The 22,167-nt window shown below is 56.7% G+C and overlaps 2 protein-coding genes across 2 annotated transcripts; both read right to left on the reverse strand.

Moving 5' to 3' along the window:
- Window positions 1–1,969: 1,969 nt before the first annotated feature.
- On the reverse strand, window positions 1,970–13,171 carry VOLCADRAFT_102664 (uncharacterized protein; the record flags this gene model as incomplete). Its single annotated transcript, XM_002946005.1, has 17 exons — window positions 12,838–13,171; window positions 11,659–11,797; window positions 11,331–11,501; window positions 10,944–11,052; window positions 10,622–10,747; window positions 10,054–10,268; window positions 9,815–9,875; window positions 9,139–9,312; window positions 6,678–6,746; window positions 6,296–6,349; window positions 5,914–6,024; window positions 5,216–5,275; window positions 4,698–4,982; window positions 4,164–4,355; window positions 3,587–3,868; window positions 2,785–2,946; window positions 1,970–2,044 (listed from the first exon to the last, which is right to left on the reverse strand). The coding sequence occupies exons 1-17, from the start codon at window positions 12,896–12,898 to the stop codon at window positions 1,970–1,972; spliced, it is 2,346 nt and encodes a 781-aa protein (XP_002946051.1). The 5' UTR covers window positions 12,899–13,171.
- Window positions 13,172–14,088: 917 nt separating this feature from the next.
- Window positions 14,089–21,698, reverse strand: VOLCADRAFT_85918 (uncharacterized protein; the record flags this gene model as incomplete). Its single annotated transcript, XM_002946006.1, has 11 exons — window positions 14,089–14,262; window positions 14,455–14,601; window positions 15,108–15,518; window positions 15,880–16,254; window positions 16,640–16,807; window positions 16,950–17,171; window positions 17,481–18,066; window positions 18,433–18,561; window positions 19,018–20,243; window positions 20,920–21,081; window positions 21,279–21,698. The coding sequence occupies 11 exons, from the start codon at window positions 21,696–21,698 to the stop codon at window positions 14,089–14,091; spliced, it is 4,020 nt and encodes a 1,339-aa protein (XP_002946052.1).
- Between the last annotated feature and the right edge of the window lie 469 nt (window positions 21,699–22,167).

The raw sequence follows: 22,167 nt of genomic DNA on the forward strand, positions 1-22,167 counted from the left end.
AGCTAGCTCGTTCCACATCGTGACGCTCACAAAGACAGAAGGACAGGACGACGCATATTCTACAAGCAAGTTTAAGTGGTACTGCTTTTCCAACATTCGTCGCGTTATTGTCTGGTGCTGTTTGCGGAAAGGATGGAATGATTATGCTGAGCGGGGAGGTTGTGTGATGTCCTGACTTGTACAAGGCCTTGCCTGTGTTTCCGGCCTATGCTAACTCAGCGCGTTGTCGTCAGGCGTTTGCAGAAACAGAAATTATTGTGTGCTGTTGACTGGTATGCGCGGACGGTGGGGAGGGGCCCGGTCATGTTCATTTTCACGACGGATGGCTTAGACATGAGCTCCTGTGGCAGCTGACCTTGTGCAATGTCCGTTCGATTGCCGGAGATCCGTAGCTGCTGCAGGTAATGTCTCGTTTGCCGTCACGGGTTCGCCATGCCCGCTATGTCCGCTGTTCTGTTTTGATGGAGGCGAGCTGATTTCCCATCCAGGTCTCTTCACTCAGCGTTTTGTCCACATATAGCGGTTTGTCTACGTGTGTACAACTTCCAGACCAGTCATGAATACTCTTGTCACCGGAAAACACTTGCACATCTTCGTTTGTGTCATGGTTTTGGTCTAGCAGTAGTTGGGACCTTTCATGCCGTAATGTATGTGACACCTAATTAGCCGTTCAGTTCTTGTTGCGGCTGATGCGTTTCCCTCCTTGGTCTTGTGTGTCTGTGGCCGCTACTCGCAGGCATCGTGAGCGGCTGTATCCAGGCGGGCCCTTCAACACATTATACGCTGGAACCCAAATTCGAAAAATAGGATGTGTGCCTTCAACCCTTCTGTTTCAATTTTCAATCGCGTTATTGTTGCCATGTTTTTGCTACTGTCATTTTTCCATCTCGCATTTTTCTCGAGTGTTTTGCTTACTGTGGATATGGTGCGTCCTGAACATTATTGCAGGATCCAAATCGTCTATAAATTTACTAATGATGGGGAGTGCGCTCTTTTCACATTTCCCACATTATTTCCTGATTGGTGCAGACGAGGGACGTGTGCAGGATGAGTGCAGGCAGCGTTGCTTTGTGGCCGGGGGGTCGGTCATCTTGTCCCGAAACAAAAGTTACTGACTTCATTAGCGATCAATGAGCTAACGACGTCATATTACGCGGTATCGACTACTGTGTATCGAGCTCTCGGATACAGGAATATTAATAGGAAGTTATTGGGAAGAGATCGGATGATAGGGAAAGTAGGTAGGAGCACATGACTGTACCACGCATGCCATACACGATGTGGTACTGTATAAAAATTCTGTAAATCTATTTCCGCTGTCTTTCAAAAGGAAACATTGTAGTTTATAATACTTATAATAGATTTGAAGATACTTATATACGGCAACCTGGACAACGTAATTATACAAACTCAATGCGCTCCCGTTACCAACTTCCAAGTGAGCCCCGAACCAATAAACTCAACCATGAACCGTACACAGCCAATCACACTAGGCAAACCCCACATCGTGTCCTCGTCATTTTTCCTTACGGTGATATGAGCCTTTCCTTCCGCGGCCACTACACTACCGGCCATGCGAGTGGATAATGGTCTTCACAGCACATGCTGAAATAACTGGGATCCCCATCCCATTCTTCCTAAAAAGCATTCGCCTACATGCAAAGTGGATAAACGATTATCGACCATCCAAAATTCCGACGGCTCGCATCTCTACTCGCAAATCCTCTACTCAACGATACTGTGCCATACACAGCGACCGCTATGCTGCTGCCAGCGTAAATCCTGCGTGCAAGACAAAAGCATCTCCGCATTGCTCTGCGACCGCCATCCACAAAACTTTTTCCAAACCTTCGAGTCTCAATACGTTCCGCTGCGTTCCGCACCACTCGTATCGCGTTACGGTTGCCGCCACTTCACAGGCGGACTGCTTTTCCTTCGGTGGAGTGCCTCGTGCGCCATCCCACACACATCAGCGCACATCCTTCCTTCTCGCGGCGCAGTCCTTAAAACCCATTACGTTGTTCAGGTTGTGACGTCCGGCTGCCTGCATCCCGAGAGGATTGCACAGAGCCCCGGCAAAGCGCACCGACATACAACCAAACTCCCCCAGCAGCCTGGGGGCGTGCACCTAACCGCAGCCACAGCAACACATGAAACTCCTTAAACCCTGGGCAACTCGGTCCATCCCTTCGGATCCCGATCTTGCCCCCAAGCCCCATGCCGGTCTGTGTGGGCCTTTCTGACCCCAAACCCTCCGATAACAACAACAATCTCATACAGCGACACGCTCTCCTATGCCTTCCAAAACAGTCCCTAACCTCCCCACCCCCCTCCGCTCCAAAGTACTTCATCTCTTCTTGAGCGCCTCAAGTCGACGAGTCAGCTCTTCGTATTCGTCTTCCTCCTGCAACCCGAAAACAAACAAATAATAAATACAAGGTTAAACAAATGGGTAAAACTCACAAGAAAGAATGCAATTCTGTGTAGAATGCATCTTCCCCGTGCTTGGATGCAATCCATGCGCATCCGAGCGCAGAGAAGCAGCACACACTAAAATATGTGGCATGCGTGTATCATCGCAATGCAAGACGCCGTCGGATCTCGTTTCTGTAGGCGGCCTCGGACCGCACCGCAAAGCGTGCGTTACGAGAAATATGGACAAACATGGACACGCTCCTAAGGAGGGGTACGGAGAACACATGGACATGCTCCACAACATTGAGCAGAGATTGCTCCACGAGGTAGTGTGCGGAGGAGAACCGCAGCAACACCTCTCCGTCGCACCTTGGGCGGCGGCTGTGGCGGCGGTGCGGAGGGCGACAGCTGCTTCTCTGACGGCGGCGGCGGCGGCATTAATACCGGTGCAACAACAGACGGCGGCGGCGACGGCGGTGCCGTCGCAACAGTCCCACCCTTGGATGGCGGGCCATTCGCCGCGTCATAGGCCTGTCGCCGCGGGCAGGAAACAGGAATAGTCCAGTGGGTGCAGCCAGCGGGCGCCGTGACGCCAATTGGACCACCAAGCCCTTCTAGACAGTAGAGGACTGTGCGGGCTTTCCCAGGGCACTATCTACGGTTAGTGCTGTATGCACGTAACGGAACGTGACGTCACACACGTAATCCCACGATACCCTTTTCTTGTCTATTTCCTTGCTCTATCACCAGTATATTCCTTGAAGAAGATTAAACCCTATCGGGTTTTCAGCCCTGAGAAAAAGGAATGGGTTTGCGTTTTGCGTTTTCGGCCGCACAAATTCATTCCTTCCTCGGGCCAGAATTCCGCAGAAAGTCACCCTCTCCTGCCAAACAGACGTGGGGTTGGATGGCCCTCCAGCGCCTCACGGTTAAGGAGTTGGTTACCAGCCTGACGCAGGCTGGAAAATCGAACCCCTCCCTTAAAACTAAAAACACGCGTTGACCACTATATTAGGCCATTTAAAGCCATTACTCGGCCACAACAGTCAGTCCGTCATATGGCCGCCGCGAACAAAGAGACAAGAAAACTTGCGGGCAGACAAACGAACGACGAACAGACGAACAGATATACAAGCAAACAAACGCGCATGCGGAGGGCTCACTGACTTACTCGCTGGATTTCCGAATTGCTCCGGACAAGATAACCACCCGCCGAGCTAACGGTGGACGACGCACCGCCGCCGCTGCTAGCGGGTGGTGGAGCCGCCGGCGCCGCAATCGCCGCCTCGTCCTCCTCTGGCATCAGCGCGTCAGCATGCGGCGGCGACGGCACCTGTGGCGGCGATGGCGTGGACTGCGCCAGCACCGGGGCCCGCGGTGCCGGCAACCCGTACACGGCTCCATCGCTTGGCGGTACCTCGGGGATCGTAGCTGGGTGGGGGGCCTGCCAGGCCTGCCGTCCGAAGTCGCAGAGACGTGACGTGGGTGACGTGAGTGAAAGGATGTCTCAACGCCGCGGATCGGTAAGCAGATATAGTTGGGACGAGGTTGGCAGGGTCTCCTAAAAAGACGTTATAAAAAGACGTTATAAAAAGACGTGTGACTTAGGGATGGTTGCTGCCTTTGATGATGCGTGTCGCAATCGGAGGTTATGTGGGACGTATATTAAATTCAAGGGAGGGGGAAAATGGAGAACCCCGGAGGTGAGCTGGTGCAAGCGGGTGCGAGGTAGGTCGCTGGTTACCCACCTGCTCAGCAACCGATGGGCAGTTACCGTTACCGTTGGAGTTACCGGCGAGGGCGGCGGCATAGGCAGCGCCCTGTAGGCGTCTTTGCCGCTCCTGTGCCGCAGCCGCCATCTGCGCTGCGAATTGCGCCGCCGCGCTGGCTTGCGCCGCTGCCTGTGCCGCCGCGGCGGCGGCCTGCTGCGCGCTAGTGTACTGCGCAAGGTGTGTGTGTGTGTGTGTGCGTGCGCGCGTGTGCGGGGACGGAGGAAAGGGGAGGAGGGGCCCAGGGGACAGAGAGGTGGACACACAAACGGGGTTAGGAGGCGACTTTGACGGTGTGCACTTTGCCCAGTCTCTTTTTACCAACCAACCAATCCAAGCTATACCGTCCAATTCGCTGTTTTAACGATTTTACCAAGGACAAAACCAATACCACCCAACAAACCCAAAGTCCAAAAGGAACGGCGACCAACCAAGAGCGCAACTGAAAAACACTTCTTCACCGTTCCTGCGCACCGCTGTGTACGATGTACGACCTACGGCATACGCACCCACCTGCACGCCGAGGTTCAATCCAGACACCCCCCCCGTGGCAGGCGGCGACTGTTCTGGAAAGATGACAGGGTACGGCGGCCCAGGTGCTCCGACTGCCGCCATCGCCGCCGCCGCTGCCTTTGCCTTTGCCGGTGCAGGCTCGCCGATGGTACTACCGCCGTGCGGTAACCCCAGGCCACCACCGGCCCCCCCTGCCGCGACCCCCAGGCCCACACCCATTTCCCGCGCCGCGGCCGAGAGATCCCACTCGACGCCGTGCTCCTGAGCGATCTCGGATAGCATCTCCTGCGATCCGTGTACGACGCCCGTACGGCATGTTTGTGTGCATGGAGCGACTGGAGAAAAACGGCACCTTGACAATATGCCACAGCTACAGCAACAGCTACAGGTACCAGTAATGTATTTGTTTCTGAAGTCCTACCTGGTATTGTTCCCTCCCCCTCCTCCCTTCCCCCCGTCCCCTCCCCCCCTCCCTTCCCCTCCTCCCTCGCCCTCCTCCCTTCCCCCCGTCCCCTCACCAGCTTCTCTTCGGGCTGAGGGGGCTCCACCAGAAGGCACCGAATGAGGTTGGCGTTCACCTGCCGTACAGGCAAGAGGGGATGGGTGGATGGCCATGACCAACAGCACGACGACAAGGATGGAGATGAAGGTGGCGACGAGCGCGTGTATGCGGCAAGGCAGGCGGGAGGGAGGTTAAGCGAGCCACGAACGAGAGAGAAGCTGATGCCAAGGAGGGAGGGACGGAGGGAGGGAGGACAGTAAGGGACCCACGCAGGCCGGCAGCGCCGTATACCAATAAAGCGTGAAAGGTCTTCGACTGTCTGCTGTGTGTTTGTCTGTCAGTCTGTCAGTCTCACCCTAGCTCTATTCCTTTCCTTCCATATTTCCATATTTCCCCCTCCCTCCCCAATCCCCTCTGCCGCCCCTGCACCTCCGTCTATCCGAGCGATTCGGATGCGGCTCAGTCACCGTGGAGGTGAAACCCGCCACCCGTACGGCAGCATGCCTGCCGACAAACCCTAAGTACTCAAGAGCCGGAAGGAACCCGGAAGGGAACCCCCCCTGTCGCCCCTTTTCCAAATTGCACTTATGCGGCCACGAACAATAACAGCACTACTGGAAGGATATTGCAGTACACCATCAAGGGGGGGAACAAATGCAGCAACCGTAGCAGGGCAAGTATCGGTGGAAAGTGCCAGTGGCGGGCGCTACGCACCTGCCATTTAGAAGCGGCGGCGTCCGATGCCGCCTCCGCCGCGTACTCCTTGCCGTACTTGCCAACGAAGAGGTCCCGCAACGTGGCGAGCTCAGGCAGGTCGCTGATGCGCTGCTCTCCAGGGGGGGAGTGGGGCGTGGGTGGGTGGGCTGGGGTGGGCTGGGGTGGGGATGGAGAGCGGTGGGTGGTGATGGACAGTGGTGGGTGGGGAGGGGTTCATGTGCAAGAAGATTAGGGTTGTGGCGTGGGAGGGTAATGGCTGGTTGGGCTTCCTGCCACCAAAATGGGTCGACATCGTCCCCATAAGAATCCCATCATGCCGTACCGCATAATGCAGTACCGTACTGCATTTCGTACTGCATTGCAGCATACATGACCGTACCTGAGCTGCGTAGATGATGCTGCTCACAGCCTCCATCATGTCGCGCGGCAGCTCCTGAGTGGCAGCAGCAGCAATAGCAGCAGCATTAATAGCAGTAGGAGCAGTAGCAACAGCGCCCACAAGCAGCCGCACGTTCCCCACCACAGGAGAAGGCAGAGGTGGAGGGATTGATTTAATTGGGCCCAATTGATTTGGGTCGGCAAAAGATCTTTCAGAAGGGGCGTCAGGGACAGGATATGAAGAAACAGAAATCCAGGCAATCATCTGTACACCCATAAGCCAGGTGTGGGTCATGTGCAAAAGCAGGAGAGGAGGAAGAGGGAGCAGAGATTTTACCCAAACCGGCCGTTGCGCGGGCAACGGGGTTAAGGGCCAGCCTCACTTTGGTCTTGGCGAGCAGCTGCGTTCGAACCGTCAGTAGCTCCAAGTACAGCTCAAGAATCTCGTACGCCTGCACAGCGGCGTTTGGGGTTGAACGGATCCTGGACAAACTCATCGGGTGGTTTCCTGGACCTGCCGTACAATTAGGGGTCGTTACAATCCGGGCGTGCTGCAACACGTGGGCAAGATGTGCGACTGCATCAGCCTATTCTATTACACAGTATTGTGTCGATTACTTAAGATCCCTTACTCCAAGAGTTTAACCGGAGACTTCCAGAGGGCAGAAGTTCGGGGGAGGCAGCGGAGAGGTGGTGGCGCAGCGCATCGCCCGCGCTATTAGTGCCTTCGTCACGCGCCCGTGCTCCGCCCGTGGCAAACCCGCCTGCATCAAAAGCTTCTCCCGGATGACTCCTTCCACCCTAATCCTCGCGTATTCTTGTTTTCCGTTCTTAAGAAGCTCCGCGATGTCCTTCTGTGACTGTTTCAACTGCGCGGGCGAGTTGGGAGAACCTATCGGGAGTAAGTAGAATTTTCCAACATACCTACATGCCTATAGGGTATTCTTGACATGACTACAATTATCAGGAAAGCTGGTGCAGAAAAAGTTCAAAGCAGCGCAAGGACCAGAGCTGGGTAGGAATTGCGACCTACCTAGGGTAACCACCCACCTGCACAGTCTTCTTATTCCGGATGAGCTTGATCCTTCCAACACAAAGCCTACTTGCTGTCTCACTGCAACATCAGACGATTTTTATCAGCCCCCGTGCCCATGGTTCCGTGGTCCACGCCCGAGGTCGCGTACCATTTCGCCTGATTGAATCTTCCTCCAAACATCTTTTTTGTTGAAAACTGAGCAAAAAAATATTGAGTATACTTGTGGCCGGTCCTGGAGCAACAGTTGTCGTGTGCCGAGGGCTAGAATTTGAAAAGCCAGAACTCGTTTAGATAGCTCTTAAAGGTAAAGTGGTTTCAGGGAATAAGATATTCGGCAACCTGTTCCTGTCTGCTTCCCGGCCCAGCTGCAGTTAGCTCCTTCAATCGTCGTACAGCCATATGACTGTTGAACAACTTTAACTTTATAACAAAGCAGAGATAGTGCCAAGTGTCATGCTTTAGTAAGCGTCCGTCCATTACAAAGGAATTCGCCGCAACAGCCCAGTCGCAAGCTGCGTTCACATTTGATGCTAAGCCCTCTTTCAGCCTTTTTTCCTTCCCCCGTATCCATCCCAGAACCTGACATCCTGCACGTCTGCCTCTGGCCTCGCCCATTTTCAGGAGCTCAGGGCGCATAGCGAATCCATTAAGGAACATTTGTAGGAAAACACCGTCCTTATCCCGACCACAGTGCTCCTCCAGCAACAGCACCAAACGGCCTAAACGGCCTGAAATCGCCGTGCGACACGAACACACCTTACACATCCCGACCTCTCTCTCTCCAGCTCTCTCTCTCTCTCACACACACACACATACATACACACACCCATCCTGGTACCCCTGATACTACCGCCATCATGCACATGATGCTAACTCCCCGTGTTCTTGATACACGAACCGGTTCATCATAATCATATTAATGAAACTCGTGTCCTCACATCTCACTTCACCTCCGCCTTTGCCATTGCCTATTGGGACACTGCTGGTACCTGTGTGAGAATAGAACAGTCACTCCGCAACAAAGTTAAGCAAAATTACTTGTATCAAAATCGCTATGTGGGTGGGGGGCTCGGGCAGCTGGACAACCCCCCCAAGAGCTTGGAGCTCCCCGCCGAATTCAAGTCCGTCCGTCTGTCTGTCCGCCTATCTGTCTGTCTGTCGGTCGGTCGGTCGAACATCATCACGTCACAAACTACCAGCGGGCAACATGACCTGCCCCGTCATGCTGCCGTCAAGAGCCGTCTTGCCCGCTACGGGCCCCCTTGGCATCATGTGTGTGTGTGTGTGTGTGTGTGTGTGTGTATACCGCACCGCGCCAGCTGGCCGCCTCCCCCTCCTCCCCCCGCCTCCTTTACTAGAGGAGCCCATGCTTCTCCCCCTGACGCGGAATCGCCACTGCCACTACATCACTCATCAATAGGCCACCAGGCCCAGGCTTGGTTGCGGCCGCCGCCACCGCCACCGCTGCGGCAGCAGCAGGAGCAGCAGCTGCAAGCCATTTTGACGTATCTACTGCTTCGCTGTACGAATCACTCGGACAACGCCAACGATGAAGACATGCAAATCTTCGAGACCTCCTACCTACCTCTCTCCCTTCTAATCACCTCCCGCGCTACCAGCACAGCTCCTTTCCCCTCTGCTCCTCTCCCGGCCCTTCCGCAGCTGCTCTCTGCGTCCATCTCCGCGTCCATATTTCCGCTCATCCTAAATACTACCGCTTTCCACTCTTTTCGGCTTTCAACCCCGCCCTCCGCCTTCAGCTGCACCTCCGCTGCCAGTACGCCGCCCCTTGTCTACACTGCTCCCACCTCCCCCCGCCCCTCCTGCTCCTCCCTAGGCGCTGTCCGCTGCCAGTACGCCGCCAGCGCGGACCCCATGACGCTGTGCGTGCAGGCGCTGACGGCGCACGGAGCTGCAGTGAGGGGGTCGGCGAAGTGCAGCGCCGCCAGTACGGCACCCAGCGTGCTGTTCTGCATACCCACCTGGGGAGCGAGCGGGCGAGGGAGGGTCCCGAGGCGGACAGTGAAGAGGGCGCTGGGTTGGGCGAGTGAGCTTATGCATACGCCCGTTAATCTTTAGGTCTCATCACTTCGCCAAACGACGCCAAGAAGCTGTACTTCGATAGTTGGTAAGGCCATCATGTTAGTCATTGGAATACAAATTAAAAGTCCCAACAAATGTAGCCATGTGTTCACATCTCTTCACATCGGACGACGTTTCTGCCTGGTGAGAACCTCATCCTATCACCTATAGGAGTGTAGGGGGAGTGTACGCCCCAGCAGCTGTGTTCACTGCCCCCTGTGGAGCGGCCAGGGGCCTCCACATCACCGTCAGATCACCAACTAGATCACCACCACCACCACCACCAGCACCAGCACCAGCACCACCGCTCCAGGGTGGGTGGTGAAGGAGCTCTCCGCCTGGCTGTTCCGGAGCAGCATGTATGTCCATACTTCCCCCCATCCCCTCCCCCCCAACCCGCACCTCGATAGACATTGTACGGCAGATCTTGTCCGACAGGCCGAGCGCCTTGGAAATGACGTACCTGCATGCAACACAGCACAGCGCGCGCATATTTACACACAAAAAAACGACACGACGAGTGAAGGCAGCAGCTGGGGATTCTACTGATCCAACACCAGAGCCAAACACCGAGTTGAGCTGAGCTCAGCCGTCTGCTGTCTGTCCCCACCCGCCGGCCGCCCCCACCTCCTCCCTCTTACCCTAGAAGGAATCCCGATGCATGCAGCCCCGCCACCGCCCCAACCAGCGCGGGTCCACTGGCCACCACTGCCCTCGCACTGCCAGCCAGAGTGGTGCCCACTATGACCGCCACCAGCAGGGTGGCTACAGCCGGGGTGTAGCGGGAGATGCGGGACACGGCGGAGGGGAAGTACTGGTTGGCCAGGCAGCCGGACAGCACGGGGAGCAGGACCACCTGAGAAAGGCCGGGGTGCGGGGGTGGGGGGGAGAACGGGAAGGGATGGCGGGAAGAGTGGGTGGAAGGGGACAGGGGCGTCCAGAAGCACTAACAGGGCCCACGTGCACTTAAGTGCCCGGGAGCAGAAGCAGCAGAAGAAGCAGAAGCAGCAGGGGTAGCAGGGGTAGCAGGGGTAGCAGGGGTAGCAGGGGTAGCAGGGGTAGCAGGGGTAGCAGGAGCGGTAATTAATGTTGGGAGCTGAACGAGGCGAAGGGGGGCGCTGCGGGAGGGAGTAATAAAGGAACCGAGTGCCCCTCCGCCCTCCATCGCGCACTACCTCCCCCCATTCCGCAGCCTACCTCCCCCCCTACCTGCACGGTTGACAGGAACAGCCCCCTGGCATCCACGGGCACCAGGGTCCCGGCCAGCGCCGCCGTGATGGTGGGTGTAGCCACCACAGCGGCCAGGGTGGAGGCGGCCGTCATGAGGATGGACAGCTACGGCGATGGCGGGGAAGGGAAAGGGGGTGAACAAGGGGGGAAAAGTTGATAAATGCGTTAAAAAAGTGAAATCAGCCGCAGGAAAAACCCCTACACATGGACATCATTGTGTACATACAGACGCACTCCACTTCCCCCTCAAGCCCTGCAGGACAGCCAGCACGATGTAATTTCACCGCGCGCTCTCACTCACCGCCATCTCTCCTCGCGCCAGGAAAGCCACGATGTTGGATGCCGTACCTCCCGGACATGCCGACAGCACCGCAATACCCACCGCCAGCGATGCTGGCAGCCCCGCGTGCCTGCAGTACAAAATCCATAATGCATGCTATACAGTAGGCGAAAAGCCAGGCAATCGATTAGACGATTAGACCAACACCATTATCATTCCCGTTCAGTGGTCAAGCATACACAGGATCGGGGAGTGGGAGGATGCGCAAGCGGTTGTGATGAAACACACACGGCGCTGGGAAAGGCGTCCGAAGGAGTGAGGGCCTCGGTTCTCCCCTCCCCCTTTCCTTTCAACACCCGCCCTCCCTCCATCACCGCCCTCCACTCTCCCCTCATCTCGACACCGCACCTAGAGAACAGCCAGCCCAGCGCCGGCATGACCGTGTACTGAAGGGCCATACCCAGCAGTAGCAGCTGTGGCATGCGGCGAAACACGTCACCGAAGTCGGACAGCCGCATGGTGAGGCCCATACCCAGCATGGTCAGCGCCAAACCCCAGGTGATGAAGCCGGTGGGCAACCTGGGGGAGTGGGGGAGATAGCGGGGAATGCGGGGGTGCACCCCTAAGGAAAAGATGATGGAAAAGGTTTCAGTTTTGGTATAAACAACAAATGGTCTGCTTTCCTAACCACTACCGCATTAGGCGTTTTATTGCCCTCAACGTGTCCAGATCCTACCAAGTGAAGAGTTCGGGGCGCCACAGCGCCGCAGCTGCCGCTAGGACGACCCAGAACGGGAAGAAGGAGGTGATTCGGTTGCATAGCGCCGCAAGACGGTCGTCCAAGGAGGGCGGTGTCTGGGCGGTTGGTGGTAGTGCTGATTGCGGTTGAGATTGCGCAGTTGCGAGAGGGGACGAGGAGATCGCGGGGTGGTAATCTGCAGGGCTGCTTCCAGATTGGATAACACTGCTGCCAATAGGATCAGTTGCTGCAGTTGTGGTTACCGTTGCAGTGGTGGTTGAAGCTGGTTCGGTCGCCGCGATTGCCGCCGAGTTTTCTTCACCCCTTGCTGGCGCCCCGTCCGCAGCTTTCGAACAGTTGGATTGCAGAGTTCGGAGATGACCTTTAAGACGCTTGTGGATTAATACTGGATGGCATCGCTGCGTAGTTAAAGGACACTTCAACGCGGCTGGGTGTGCAGACGATGAGTGACAAATTAATGTATGTGACATAGTTGACCTGAAAGTGGTGCGTATTAATGACGTTTTAACTTTTTGCAAGCTCAGGACTAGCGTTTCAGCAGGCGTGCTCTACAAATCCGCGCGCGCTGCGAAAGCTGAAGCTGTGTACAAAGTTGACAAGGTACGGAGTTACTGATGTTACAAAAGAGTGAATAACAGATTATCGGAAGTTACCGAAATCGCCAAGCGCATAGATGTACGAGTCATCAACGACCCCCAAGATGTACCAAAAACAAATAATGCTCTCCTGCAACGGCTTTGATGGACAAAATAGGGGGGTCCTTGTGAAGCAGCTGCCCGCGTTTCCAAAGCCCGTATGGTGTCGGATTGTAAGGTGCCCAAGTACGTTTGCGAGGAAGAGAATGTGGCCAGACTGGAGAGGAAAGTGCAGTGGCATATTGGAATGTGAGATTAGCATAAGCGAGTTACAGGGCGTTTGGCGCATGGGCGAATTTACGTGCATACCTTTCACCGTAGCATCAGTCCTCAGTTCACTTCTTGGAACGAACATCAGCATAGGTCCAAGCCCTCTCGCTTGGAGGGATATGCAAACAAACATCCTGATAGGGGTAAACTCGCACGCTACCGAGCATTCAACCGAGCACATGCATGCTTAGTTGAATGGTGAGATGCGACCCCCCCTTCATTCGTGCTCGGCAAGCCTGCCACCGCGTACCGGATATGTTGGCGATGTTACAGAGACACTGCACCTTGGTTTCTGTGCGCAATGTGTACATGCTCGACCCCGCCGACCAAAACTACACGTGCCCAACTGAAGACATTCCCGGTGGTTGTGCAGCAGCTCTTGAGGCTGTTGCTGGCTGAAATCCATCCTGAGCTGTTGCAACACGGCTAACGCGGGCACGTCCCTATGCACAGCAAATAGCTGTTCCAAGCCAACAGCGGCGTCCATGTCACCGACAAGGCTCTAGACGTCTTATCTGTTCTTATGTTTAATTAAGTTTATGTATGTTATACTTTGCGCAATTTTGTGATTTGACTTTACTCTGAACAAGGTGCTGTATACGTTGCACTACCAAAAACGCGACCGTTTGCTTGCACACAACTGCCTCTTCGCCAGACGCTTCCTCTTCCCGCGGCAGTTTCACGAGCCCAGTCTTGCAAGCTACGACGTAGGCTTTCGGTGCTTTCAGTTACTGCAAAGCAGCCACGCAATAGTCCAGCCTGCATGCCGCGTGCGGCTATGGCCAACATGCCCACCTGCGCAACGCGCTGGCGCACCTCGTCCTTTTTCGCCAAGGAAAATTATATACACTTGTACAGGCGCATTTTGCGAATCGAAAGCGCGCATCCGCGCGGTGAAATTCGCTCCAGGCTTTTTTGGACGATGTACGTCCCGTTTATTCGGCAGAGTACGACCGCTCACATTTCTGCGAGGGGCTGCTTAATCAAAGAAAACTTCGACTGAACACGTATATGTCCGACGACTCCAATGAACACAAACGTGCTCTGTGCTGCAATCGACCAGCAACTTACTAACTGTACATTCCCTGCAACTTTACTTGCATGCCACCATTGAATTGCCCCTACATTCCCGTAACCAGCCATCAACAGCAATGAACATATTGTAACACCTTATTCCTACGGTTCCGTAACCAGGCGTTGCAATTACGCTATGCTGCCATGCTCTGTGTCAACAAACATTCTGGCCACACCTATCCGCATATGGTCATCTTCTCCCCACTACCCTCACCCCAACAAGCCCCTTCCCTAACTCATTAAGAACGTGTGCGTTGAGGCGCCACCCTGACGCCTCAAACAGCATAACTTGGAATTATCCTGCACTGACACGCTTGCTTAACCATGCGCTGCACATCGGTGTACACCCTCCAACAACCAGCTAGTCGTCATACAACACACGCACACACGCACACACACCACATCACGGCCTGGCACGCTGCTCCAGCTAGTATGAGTACACCACGTTCACGGTCGTGTTGGTCCGAGTGAGGGGGCCGTACACGGGCGCAGAGGCGACCCAGGCAGACGGGACCCCCGGACTGCCGTCACGACCGCCGTACACCGGGTCACGTGGCGCCTGTCGTACATCTCCGGCTCGCAGGAACGCGTCCACCCAGTTCTGTTGCAGGGGGGAATCGAGTGGTGGCAGTGGCTCGTGTGCGTGTGGAACTTTTTTGTGGGGGAGAGGGAAACAGGCATACCGTACGAAAATGTACTACAATGACATCAAGAGATAACGGTCACTGGGAGGGTTAGGCGGTGCGTGGTGCTCTCCCAATCCCCTTTCTCCTTCTCCCACGTTGTGCCGTACCTTGTAGTACTTGAGGACGAGACCGAAGTCGGCCACATTCCGCGGGTTGTCCACGGGCGGATCGAACAGCAGACGCTCACCGCCGGCCTCCAGGGCCAGCTGACGACGTACGGCAGTTGCGCCATCGTCCACCAGTTTTAGGATGAGCTGAAGGACGTTACGTGAGGTTGCCGTTAGTTAGTTAGAACTGTGCAATCAACCGATATGGGTGGTGTAGCGAAGTGCATTTCATGGAATCGCAGGGGATGGATAAGCCATAAAAAATAATTGACCCAAACCAAGTACGGTGTCGTACTGTTACGGTTAGGAGGCAGAATGTAGGGTACGGGGTCCACAATTTTGCCGTGTTGAGCCCGCGGCGCTGACGTTCGCGATGGACCTGCTTGCCCTGCCTGTCCATGCCAAGCTTCCTCTTATTCACACGTGCACAACGAACATAGCATATGCCGCAAGTACGTCAAGGTGCCGTCATCCGCCAGATGAGGGTATACCCGTACAGCAGTATGCGACAGTACGCGGCTCCAGAACATCTGAAGTGATTTGGGCTGTTTCCCTTCCACACACACACACACAGGCACACACAGACACACATCCGCAGCCTTCCGCCGAATTCCTCCTCCTCCACCTCCCCCGCCAGCTACGTCCCGACTCACTCGAGCCAGCTCCTTCCCCTCCGAGCCGCCGCTACTGCCGAAGGGTCCCCGGTAAGGGCCACGGCCGCGGCTGCTGCCACCGCCGCCCCCAGCCATGCGCTTGATGAGCTCGTCAGCCCCATCGCCTTCATCACCGTGGCCCATGTCTCGGACATACGGCCACAGCATATCCAGGTGGCAGGCGCCCTTGACGTCCATGGTCCAGTTCATGGAGGTCACGTAGTGTAGCGTGGGCCTGATGGTGGGGGCAGCTGCGCCGCTACTGCGCGGTTTTGAGCAGGCCCTGGCCATAGCGTGGAATTCGGATGGGGCGTAGAAGTCGGGTACATTGGACCAGGAGATGGAGTCGGGATGGAGGCCGGAGATGAAGGCGGCGGTCGCGTCACCGGGATCCACCAGCTCGAGCAGCACCTGCGCGCGCGCACAGAGAGGGTTTCCGCCGGCTCTCTTCCTCTCTTTCCGTCCCTATGTATGTGCGAGGAAGTTGCGGCCCAAAGGGGGAAGGTTAAGGGAAACATAGAAATCCTCTAGCTAGCTCCGGACATGTTGAACTACAGCCGTAAAGTCGTACCGTCGTACAGTTACGGCTGCCACTGGATCTCCCACAACAGGCATTTCCTGTTCGCAATGCCAGGCCCCGTCTGTAGCTGCGGCTTATGAAAGGGCCGCCAATCCCAGGGACACTGATATGCGACACCCAATCACCCACTCAAGCGCCCAAGACACACACACACACACACACGCGTGCGCGTCCATCCTCCTGTCGAACTACCTGGACTTTCACACGACCCGTAGCCAGCAGACACGCCAGCCGGCGAACCCTCCGCCGAAGCAAAGCCACCCCAGCAGACACGATGTCGCCATCATTACCACCGACACCACCAACAGCGTTACCGCTCGAGCTGGAGCCTGCAGCGCCGCTGCCCTTTCCCTGGAGCCCCTGCTGCCTGTTCTTCTTCTTCTTTTTGTCCTTCTTGTTGTCGTCCTTCTCGTTGTTCCCCCCGGCGCGGTCTCCTGGTCCGGCAGGTGCTGCTGCAGCGGCGGTGAGTGACGGCCCCCCTCCCTGCAGTGCTGAGGAAGAGACCGGAGACCAGGACTGGGACTGGGGCTGCATGCGGGCCGCCAGCAGCTCTCCGGGAGCCAGCGACTGCGGTCCTCCGATGGAGGGTCCGTAGAGAGTGGGTAGGGTAGTGATTGGGGTTGGGTTCAGGTTGCAACAACACAGTCGTCAGTCAGTCAGTCAGTCAGTCAAGTCATTGTGAGGAGGCGTCTGCGGGTCGGACGCGAGTAGCCGGAGGGGGCCGGAAGGGGCCGAAGGGGAGCGGAGCATTGGAAGTTTTCATCAAGACGATTCTTCCGCGTGACGGCACGCCATGCCATGCCAAGCCAAGCCACGACATCGCCCCCCTACATTCAACCCCTCCCTCCTCACTCCCCCACTTCCCCACTCCCCCACTTCCCCACTTCCCCACTCCCCCACTTCCCCACTCCCCCACTTCCCCACTCCCCCACTTCCCCACTCCCCCACTCACCTCCAGAAAACTCTCGTTCAGCGCCCGCTCCGCACCGAACTCTCTGGGTTTGGCGAACATGACCACACTGCCCACCAGCTCGCCCCCGGCCTCATCCTCGTTCCCTCCAGAGACCAGCCCCGGCAGCTGCCCCGTCAGCATGTATTCCACGAGGGCGAGTCGATCCGCCTGAATGGGCGGGCAGAAGGGCCGGGTAAGGGGTAGAGGATACAGGGTGCGGGCGGTTGTTAAGAAGGATGCCATTAAGGGACCTGGCAGGGCAGGTAATTGTGTGCTAGTCTCATACACGCACAGACGCAGACCCCCTCACCTTTTCCCGGAACTGCCCCACCGCACAGAACGTCTGTCGCCAGTCCTCAAGCCACCGTCGGCGACTTTCCGCCAGGCTCACGTCGCGCAGCTGCCAGTGATGCAGGTACGACAGTACTTCGGGTGGCAGCTCTGTACGGACACATTCCTCCGTCAGAATCTCTGTAAGGGCCTCCCGAAACGCTTTTAGAGCCCCCATGGACCACACGGAGGAGTACCACACCTGGAAAACATACATACAGACGGACATACAGGCGGACATACAGGGAAGGGGGCACACCGCCATAGGGGCACACCGCGGGGGTCATCAGTGGCAGGACGGGGACCAAACTCATGCGGGAAGGTCCGGATTGGATTCACCACCCGCCACCCCGCTTAATTCCACCCAAGCCCCCAGATTGACTGACGCAATAATGCGCCCAGTATCCCGGCTAGTACACGGCCCTACCCTTTGAGGCTCAGCCCTACTACCCTTTGAGGCTCAGATCTTTCCTACTGCTTTCCCAAACCCCCTGCACCGCACGCTCCTAACCTGAAGCACCCAATCAGTCGCTGCAGGGCCGCCCCTCCGCATCATCCTCTCCACCACCAGCGTCTTGGCTACGGAGTGAGGGGAGGCCTCCAGGCCGATCCACCGAAGAAGCAGCGGCGGCGTGACGGACTCGTGGCTCCCCCGGCTCGCGGCTCCCGACGAAGCAACCGAGTGGCGTTGCGGCGCCGGCGGTGACGTTGCGGCGACGCCACAGCCGGCGGTGTCGCTGGTGCTGGCAGTGCTGGCAGTGCTGGCAGCACCGACGGCACCAGCATCCTGGAGCAGCTCCCGCATAGCCGCCTCGACTTGCTCGTCCCATTCGGGACGATTGACCGCCGCGGTCAGCGTGCCGAGGTCAACGAACCCAACTGCCACGTGGTTCGGTATGGGAGAACCGGGTGACGCGGGCGGCATGGATACCGCGGGTGGGGGCGTATTGGAAAAGCTGTGGAATATGGTGGGGTTGTAGCCGCCGGCGCCTCCCATCCCCAGGAAGGCGTCGCAGCGGAAGCTGACGGCGCCGTCGGGAGCACTTGCGAACCACCCCATGCGGGCCTGCGCCATATTTGGCTCCAGGATTCCCACCCTGGAGCCGTACAGGAGATACGGGAGAAGTCTCACTACATTTAATAACAGCAGGTTAGGTAGAGCAGCATCGCTGCAACAATTGGGGCAGCAGCAGTAGCAGCACCAGGAGGACTAGCAACACCAGCAGCACCAGCAATACTAGCAGTACTAAAAGTACTAGCAGCACTAACAGTCCTGGCAGCAATCAGCGTAGATGTCGCAGTACTGGTAGCAGATGCATCGCACATAAACTGCCGCCAAATGCGGCACGTTCTGAGCTTCCATAGTTCGTAGACCCCTAAGAGCATTAAATTAACCCCACTAAACCACCAAAACCGTTTTCTCCCTGCCTCTCCACCACTTACACACCCTCCTCCCCCCTTACCGCGTGCTCGTGATGTTCGTATCTGCCCACACGGCCATGGCCATCAGGTGCTGAGACATACCGACGCACAGCTCGTAGGAGTCCCACAGCCGCCGCTGGCACTCCGCGACATCGCACCCGGGCGGCCACCTGCACATCCCGGGGGCAGGGCCGAGTGCACACGGGTAACTAGAGGGGACACACATACATACATACACACATACACGTTGCGGAAGAAGAAATCCAAGACAGGAAGGGTGAGGGGAACCCGAGGGACAGAAGGACAGAGGAAAGGACTACGAAAGGGAAATGGAGGAAAAGCGGGCCTCAACCTTGGAAGAGGAAGCATAAATTCACACATACATAGTATATATAGGGTTTGGCACTATTGGTAAGGCGCAACCATTGCCCCCGGGAGATCCCGTGATCGATACCCATTAGTATAGTCACACATTCTCGTATCGCGGCTCAGACTTATGGAAATAAACATACATAAAGACAAAACACAAGGAAATCTTTCCTGATTGCTCCTCGGGGCCGAAAAAAAGGTCGTTCCTTTGAAACACACCCAAGGTGTCGTTTGGGCTCGTTTATCACCGCACGCACCGAGCCGCGTTATTGAACTCCTGGTGGAATGGAGGCACTCGGTGATCCGGCTGAAAGCTGCGCCACATCAGCGGGTCCTTCTGCCGTAACGCCTGCATATTCGCCGCGACCCGTGGGTCGCACTCGGCCATCCCCAACATCCGGTTAAACATAGCCTTCATCTCCACACATGAATCTTGACCCCGCATCGCATCAAGCTCCCGCTCCGTCACCGCCGCTGTGTCGCAACTGCCGCCACCGCGGCGATGATGCGCCGCCGCTGGCGGAACCTCAACTGCCCTGGCCGTACAGATGCGCTTGCGCAGCGCTGCAATAGCCTCGCGATTGCCGTCCGCGTCTGATGGCAGCGCCGCCAGGCCGGCGTCGCACGCCGCCTCGGCCTCCACCAGCCAGCCCAGGTGTAGCAGCGCCTCGGCCCGCCGATGGTGCGCTTTGGCCTGGCGGGGTCCCAACAGCAGCGCCGCCGTCGCCGCTGCTGCCGCCCGCTTGGGGTCAGACATCCGCAGGTAGCATGCCGCCAGGTTAGCCAGCAGTACGGCACCAGGCAGCACCTCCGTCAGGGTCTTCAGCGCCGTCAAGTATTGCCGTCGCGCACTATCGTAGTTCCCCGCCTTGAACGCCACATTGCCGGACTCCTTCATGGCGGCGCTGGCGGCGATGGCCGCAGCAGCTCCACCACCACCACCACCACCATCGGCGGCGGCGGCGGCGGAGGCCTCCGTTGGCGGCGGCGGTACCTCCCCCAGCAGCAGTAGCAGCGCCTCCGGTGTTGTACACGCCAGCGCACGCAACAGGTCCTCCTGTCCCTGACCAGCTTGCGTGGCGGAGGGTGCCGTACCGACCATCGGTACGGGCCCCATCTCCGAAACCATGCGCCGCCACTCCTCCCTACTCGGGGCGCTGCCGGCCGATATCATGAGCTCCTTGGCGCGGTACAGCTCCGCACGTGCCGCCAGCGCCAGGGCGGGGCCCATACGTGCAGCCGCCAGCGCGATGCGGAAGTGCGCCTTGCTGTCATCGGAACGTACAGCAGCGGCGGCTGCGGCGCATTGCAGCGCCGCCGGCGCGTCGTCGAGCCGCAGCAGCGCGGCAGATAGGTTCTTCAGGCAGGTCACCAGAAGCTCGGTGCCGGCTCTGCCAACGTCTGGCATGCGCAGCAACGCGCAGCTGTAGCATTTTGAAGCGGCGTCGTACTCCGCAGCCTGGAAGTGCCGTCGGCCGGCGGCCTGCAGTGCAGCCGCGTCGTCTGGCTCCAAGGAGTCCAGCAACACCAGCTGCCAGCAGGCCATGACCGGGTTCGGCTTTTAACACGGCGGGAAAACTATCCAAAAACTATCCACTCTTATCTTTATTTAATATTTTTTACGCTAGTGTCAACAAATAGATTAATTGAAATTGCTAGCGAAAAAATAAACTAATTTTGGTTTTTCGAATAAGAGACGCTAAAGTTGGTCTGTTAATAAGTTTTGGTAACAAATCTAGCGTAGCAAAATAGTAGTTCTCGGTCTTCCGAAAACCTTGAGAGACCACGACGGAAGTCTGCCCGCGAAGCTATCCAAAAACTATCCAATACAACCGAGGGACAAGAATATTGGAAGGGACGCGTAAGGAGATGGCTCACGTCTGAATATCAGACTGATCAGAATCCCAACTGACCAACCCACCGTCTCTGTTTTTCACATTCCTTTTTGGTGGGAGTACTGTTGAGCAGCACTGACGATCAGCTTAGCCAACCCCTGCGTAGCGTCCTCAACACCGTGCTGCAGTTCTTCCCTCGTGTACCCCGGCCCCCCGTCCTGATAGCCCCGCAATCCCCACCTTAACCCTGCGGCACACAGCACTCCAGCCCGAAACACATGCCCCCCGGGCACTCTAGCACCCCGGCACCCCCCCCCGCAGTACCTCCCGCGGGTTATCCACTCGGACGCCCTGCGTCCCATCCGCCATCCGCTTGTAGAAGGGCTCAATAATGGCCACATGGCGCCCCTCCGGTAGCGCCCTTTCCCCCGCACGTAGGCCTGGAACACCGGCTAGGTTGGACGGGAGAAGATTGTACACAGACACCTGGGGACGGCGGGTAATAAAAACCCTAACATGTCCCGTAATCGGGGCGGCAAACTGAGGAAGGCTGACATGGGAGAAAGCAGCTTCTGAAGCGCGGATATGCAGGCAGCTGAACAGCTCCGCAGCACGGGCACACCTCATAAAACCAACCCGACCTCGGTAACTCGCTTGATTGCACTTGTGCATCACCAACCCACCATCACCGTATCGCCGTTTTCATCCTCGAGAACAGTACTCAGCGCCGTCATCAGCACAGGCTTCACAAGAAGGCGGCCCCGCAGCACCCGACCGCGATGGGTCATCCCCAGCTGCAGCTCCGAAATCAGGATGGGGGTGCAACGCTCCAAAGGTTGCGGCTCAGGAAAATCCGCTTTCGACTTAACATTGCAGGAGGAGGTTACATGATACCTCTCCATGTCCGGCTCATTGTAGAAGCTGTGCAAAGCCTTGCGCTTGTCGTTGATGTGGGCGATCAGGCGCTCCCGTACAGCAGCTCTTTCAGCTGCTGGACTTACTCTCGGTGAACGGTTGCCTGACCGTGTCGACGAGGGGCCCGCAGGGATGCCGCCCGACACATCCATCATCTCGGCTAGCAACGCGGCCATAATGCCATCCATCGTTACTCAGTAATGTTGATCAGTTATTTTAGTATAGCTAAATTTGAGACCCGCAGATGCGGCTGCAGGGCAAATCATCAGTTATGCGGCATTTCGTGGAACAGCGTCGAAACGCTGCGAAATCAGAGCAAAGCGGTGAGATGCCGGGTTAAGCAGTAGAAAAAGAGGAAGAGGAGGGGTTCTTCTTATAAATGATTAGATGGCAACGCCTACACATCGGTAAGTCCGGTAAGTCCTGCAACATTCACTGGTAATCAGTGGATTTGTTCACCGATGCATATCAACACGGGTGAAATTATACACATACTTTTCAAGGACACGTATGCAATACTTGTCTAGATCATCAGATGCTACCCGTGATACGACCCGTGCTTTGACTCTGTGAACTGAAGCAGTCTTCCCTGACACATTCGTTATATTTCTCAAAACCTTGTAAGACTTTCTAATATTTTTCATCTATGAATTTTCT

Source organism: Volvox carteri (genome assembly GCF_000143455.1).
Source record: "Volvox carteri f. nagariensis unplaced genomic scaffold VOLCAscaffold_1, whole genome shotgun sequence".
In the NCBI taxonomy this organism is placed as follows: domain Eukaryota; kingdom Viridiplantae; phylum Chlorophyta; class Chlorophyceae; order Chlamydomonadales; family Volvocaceae; genus Volvox; species Volvox carteri.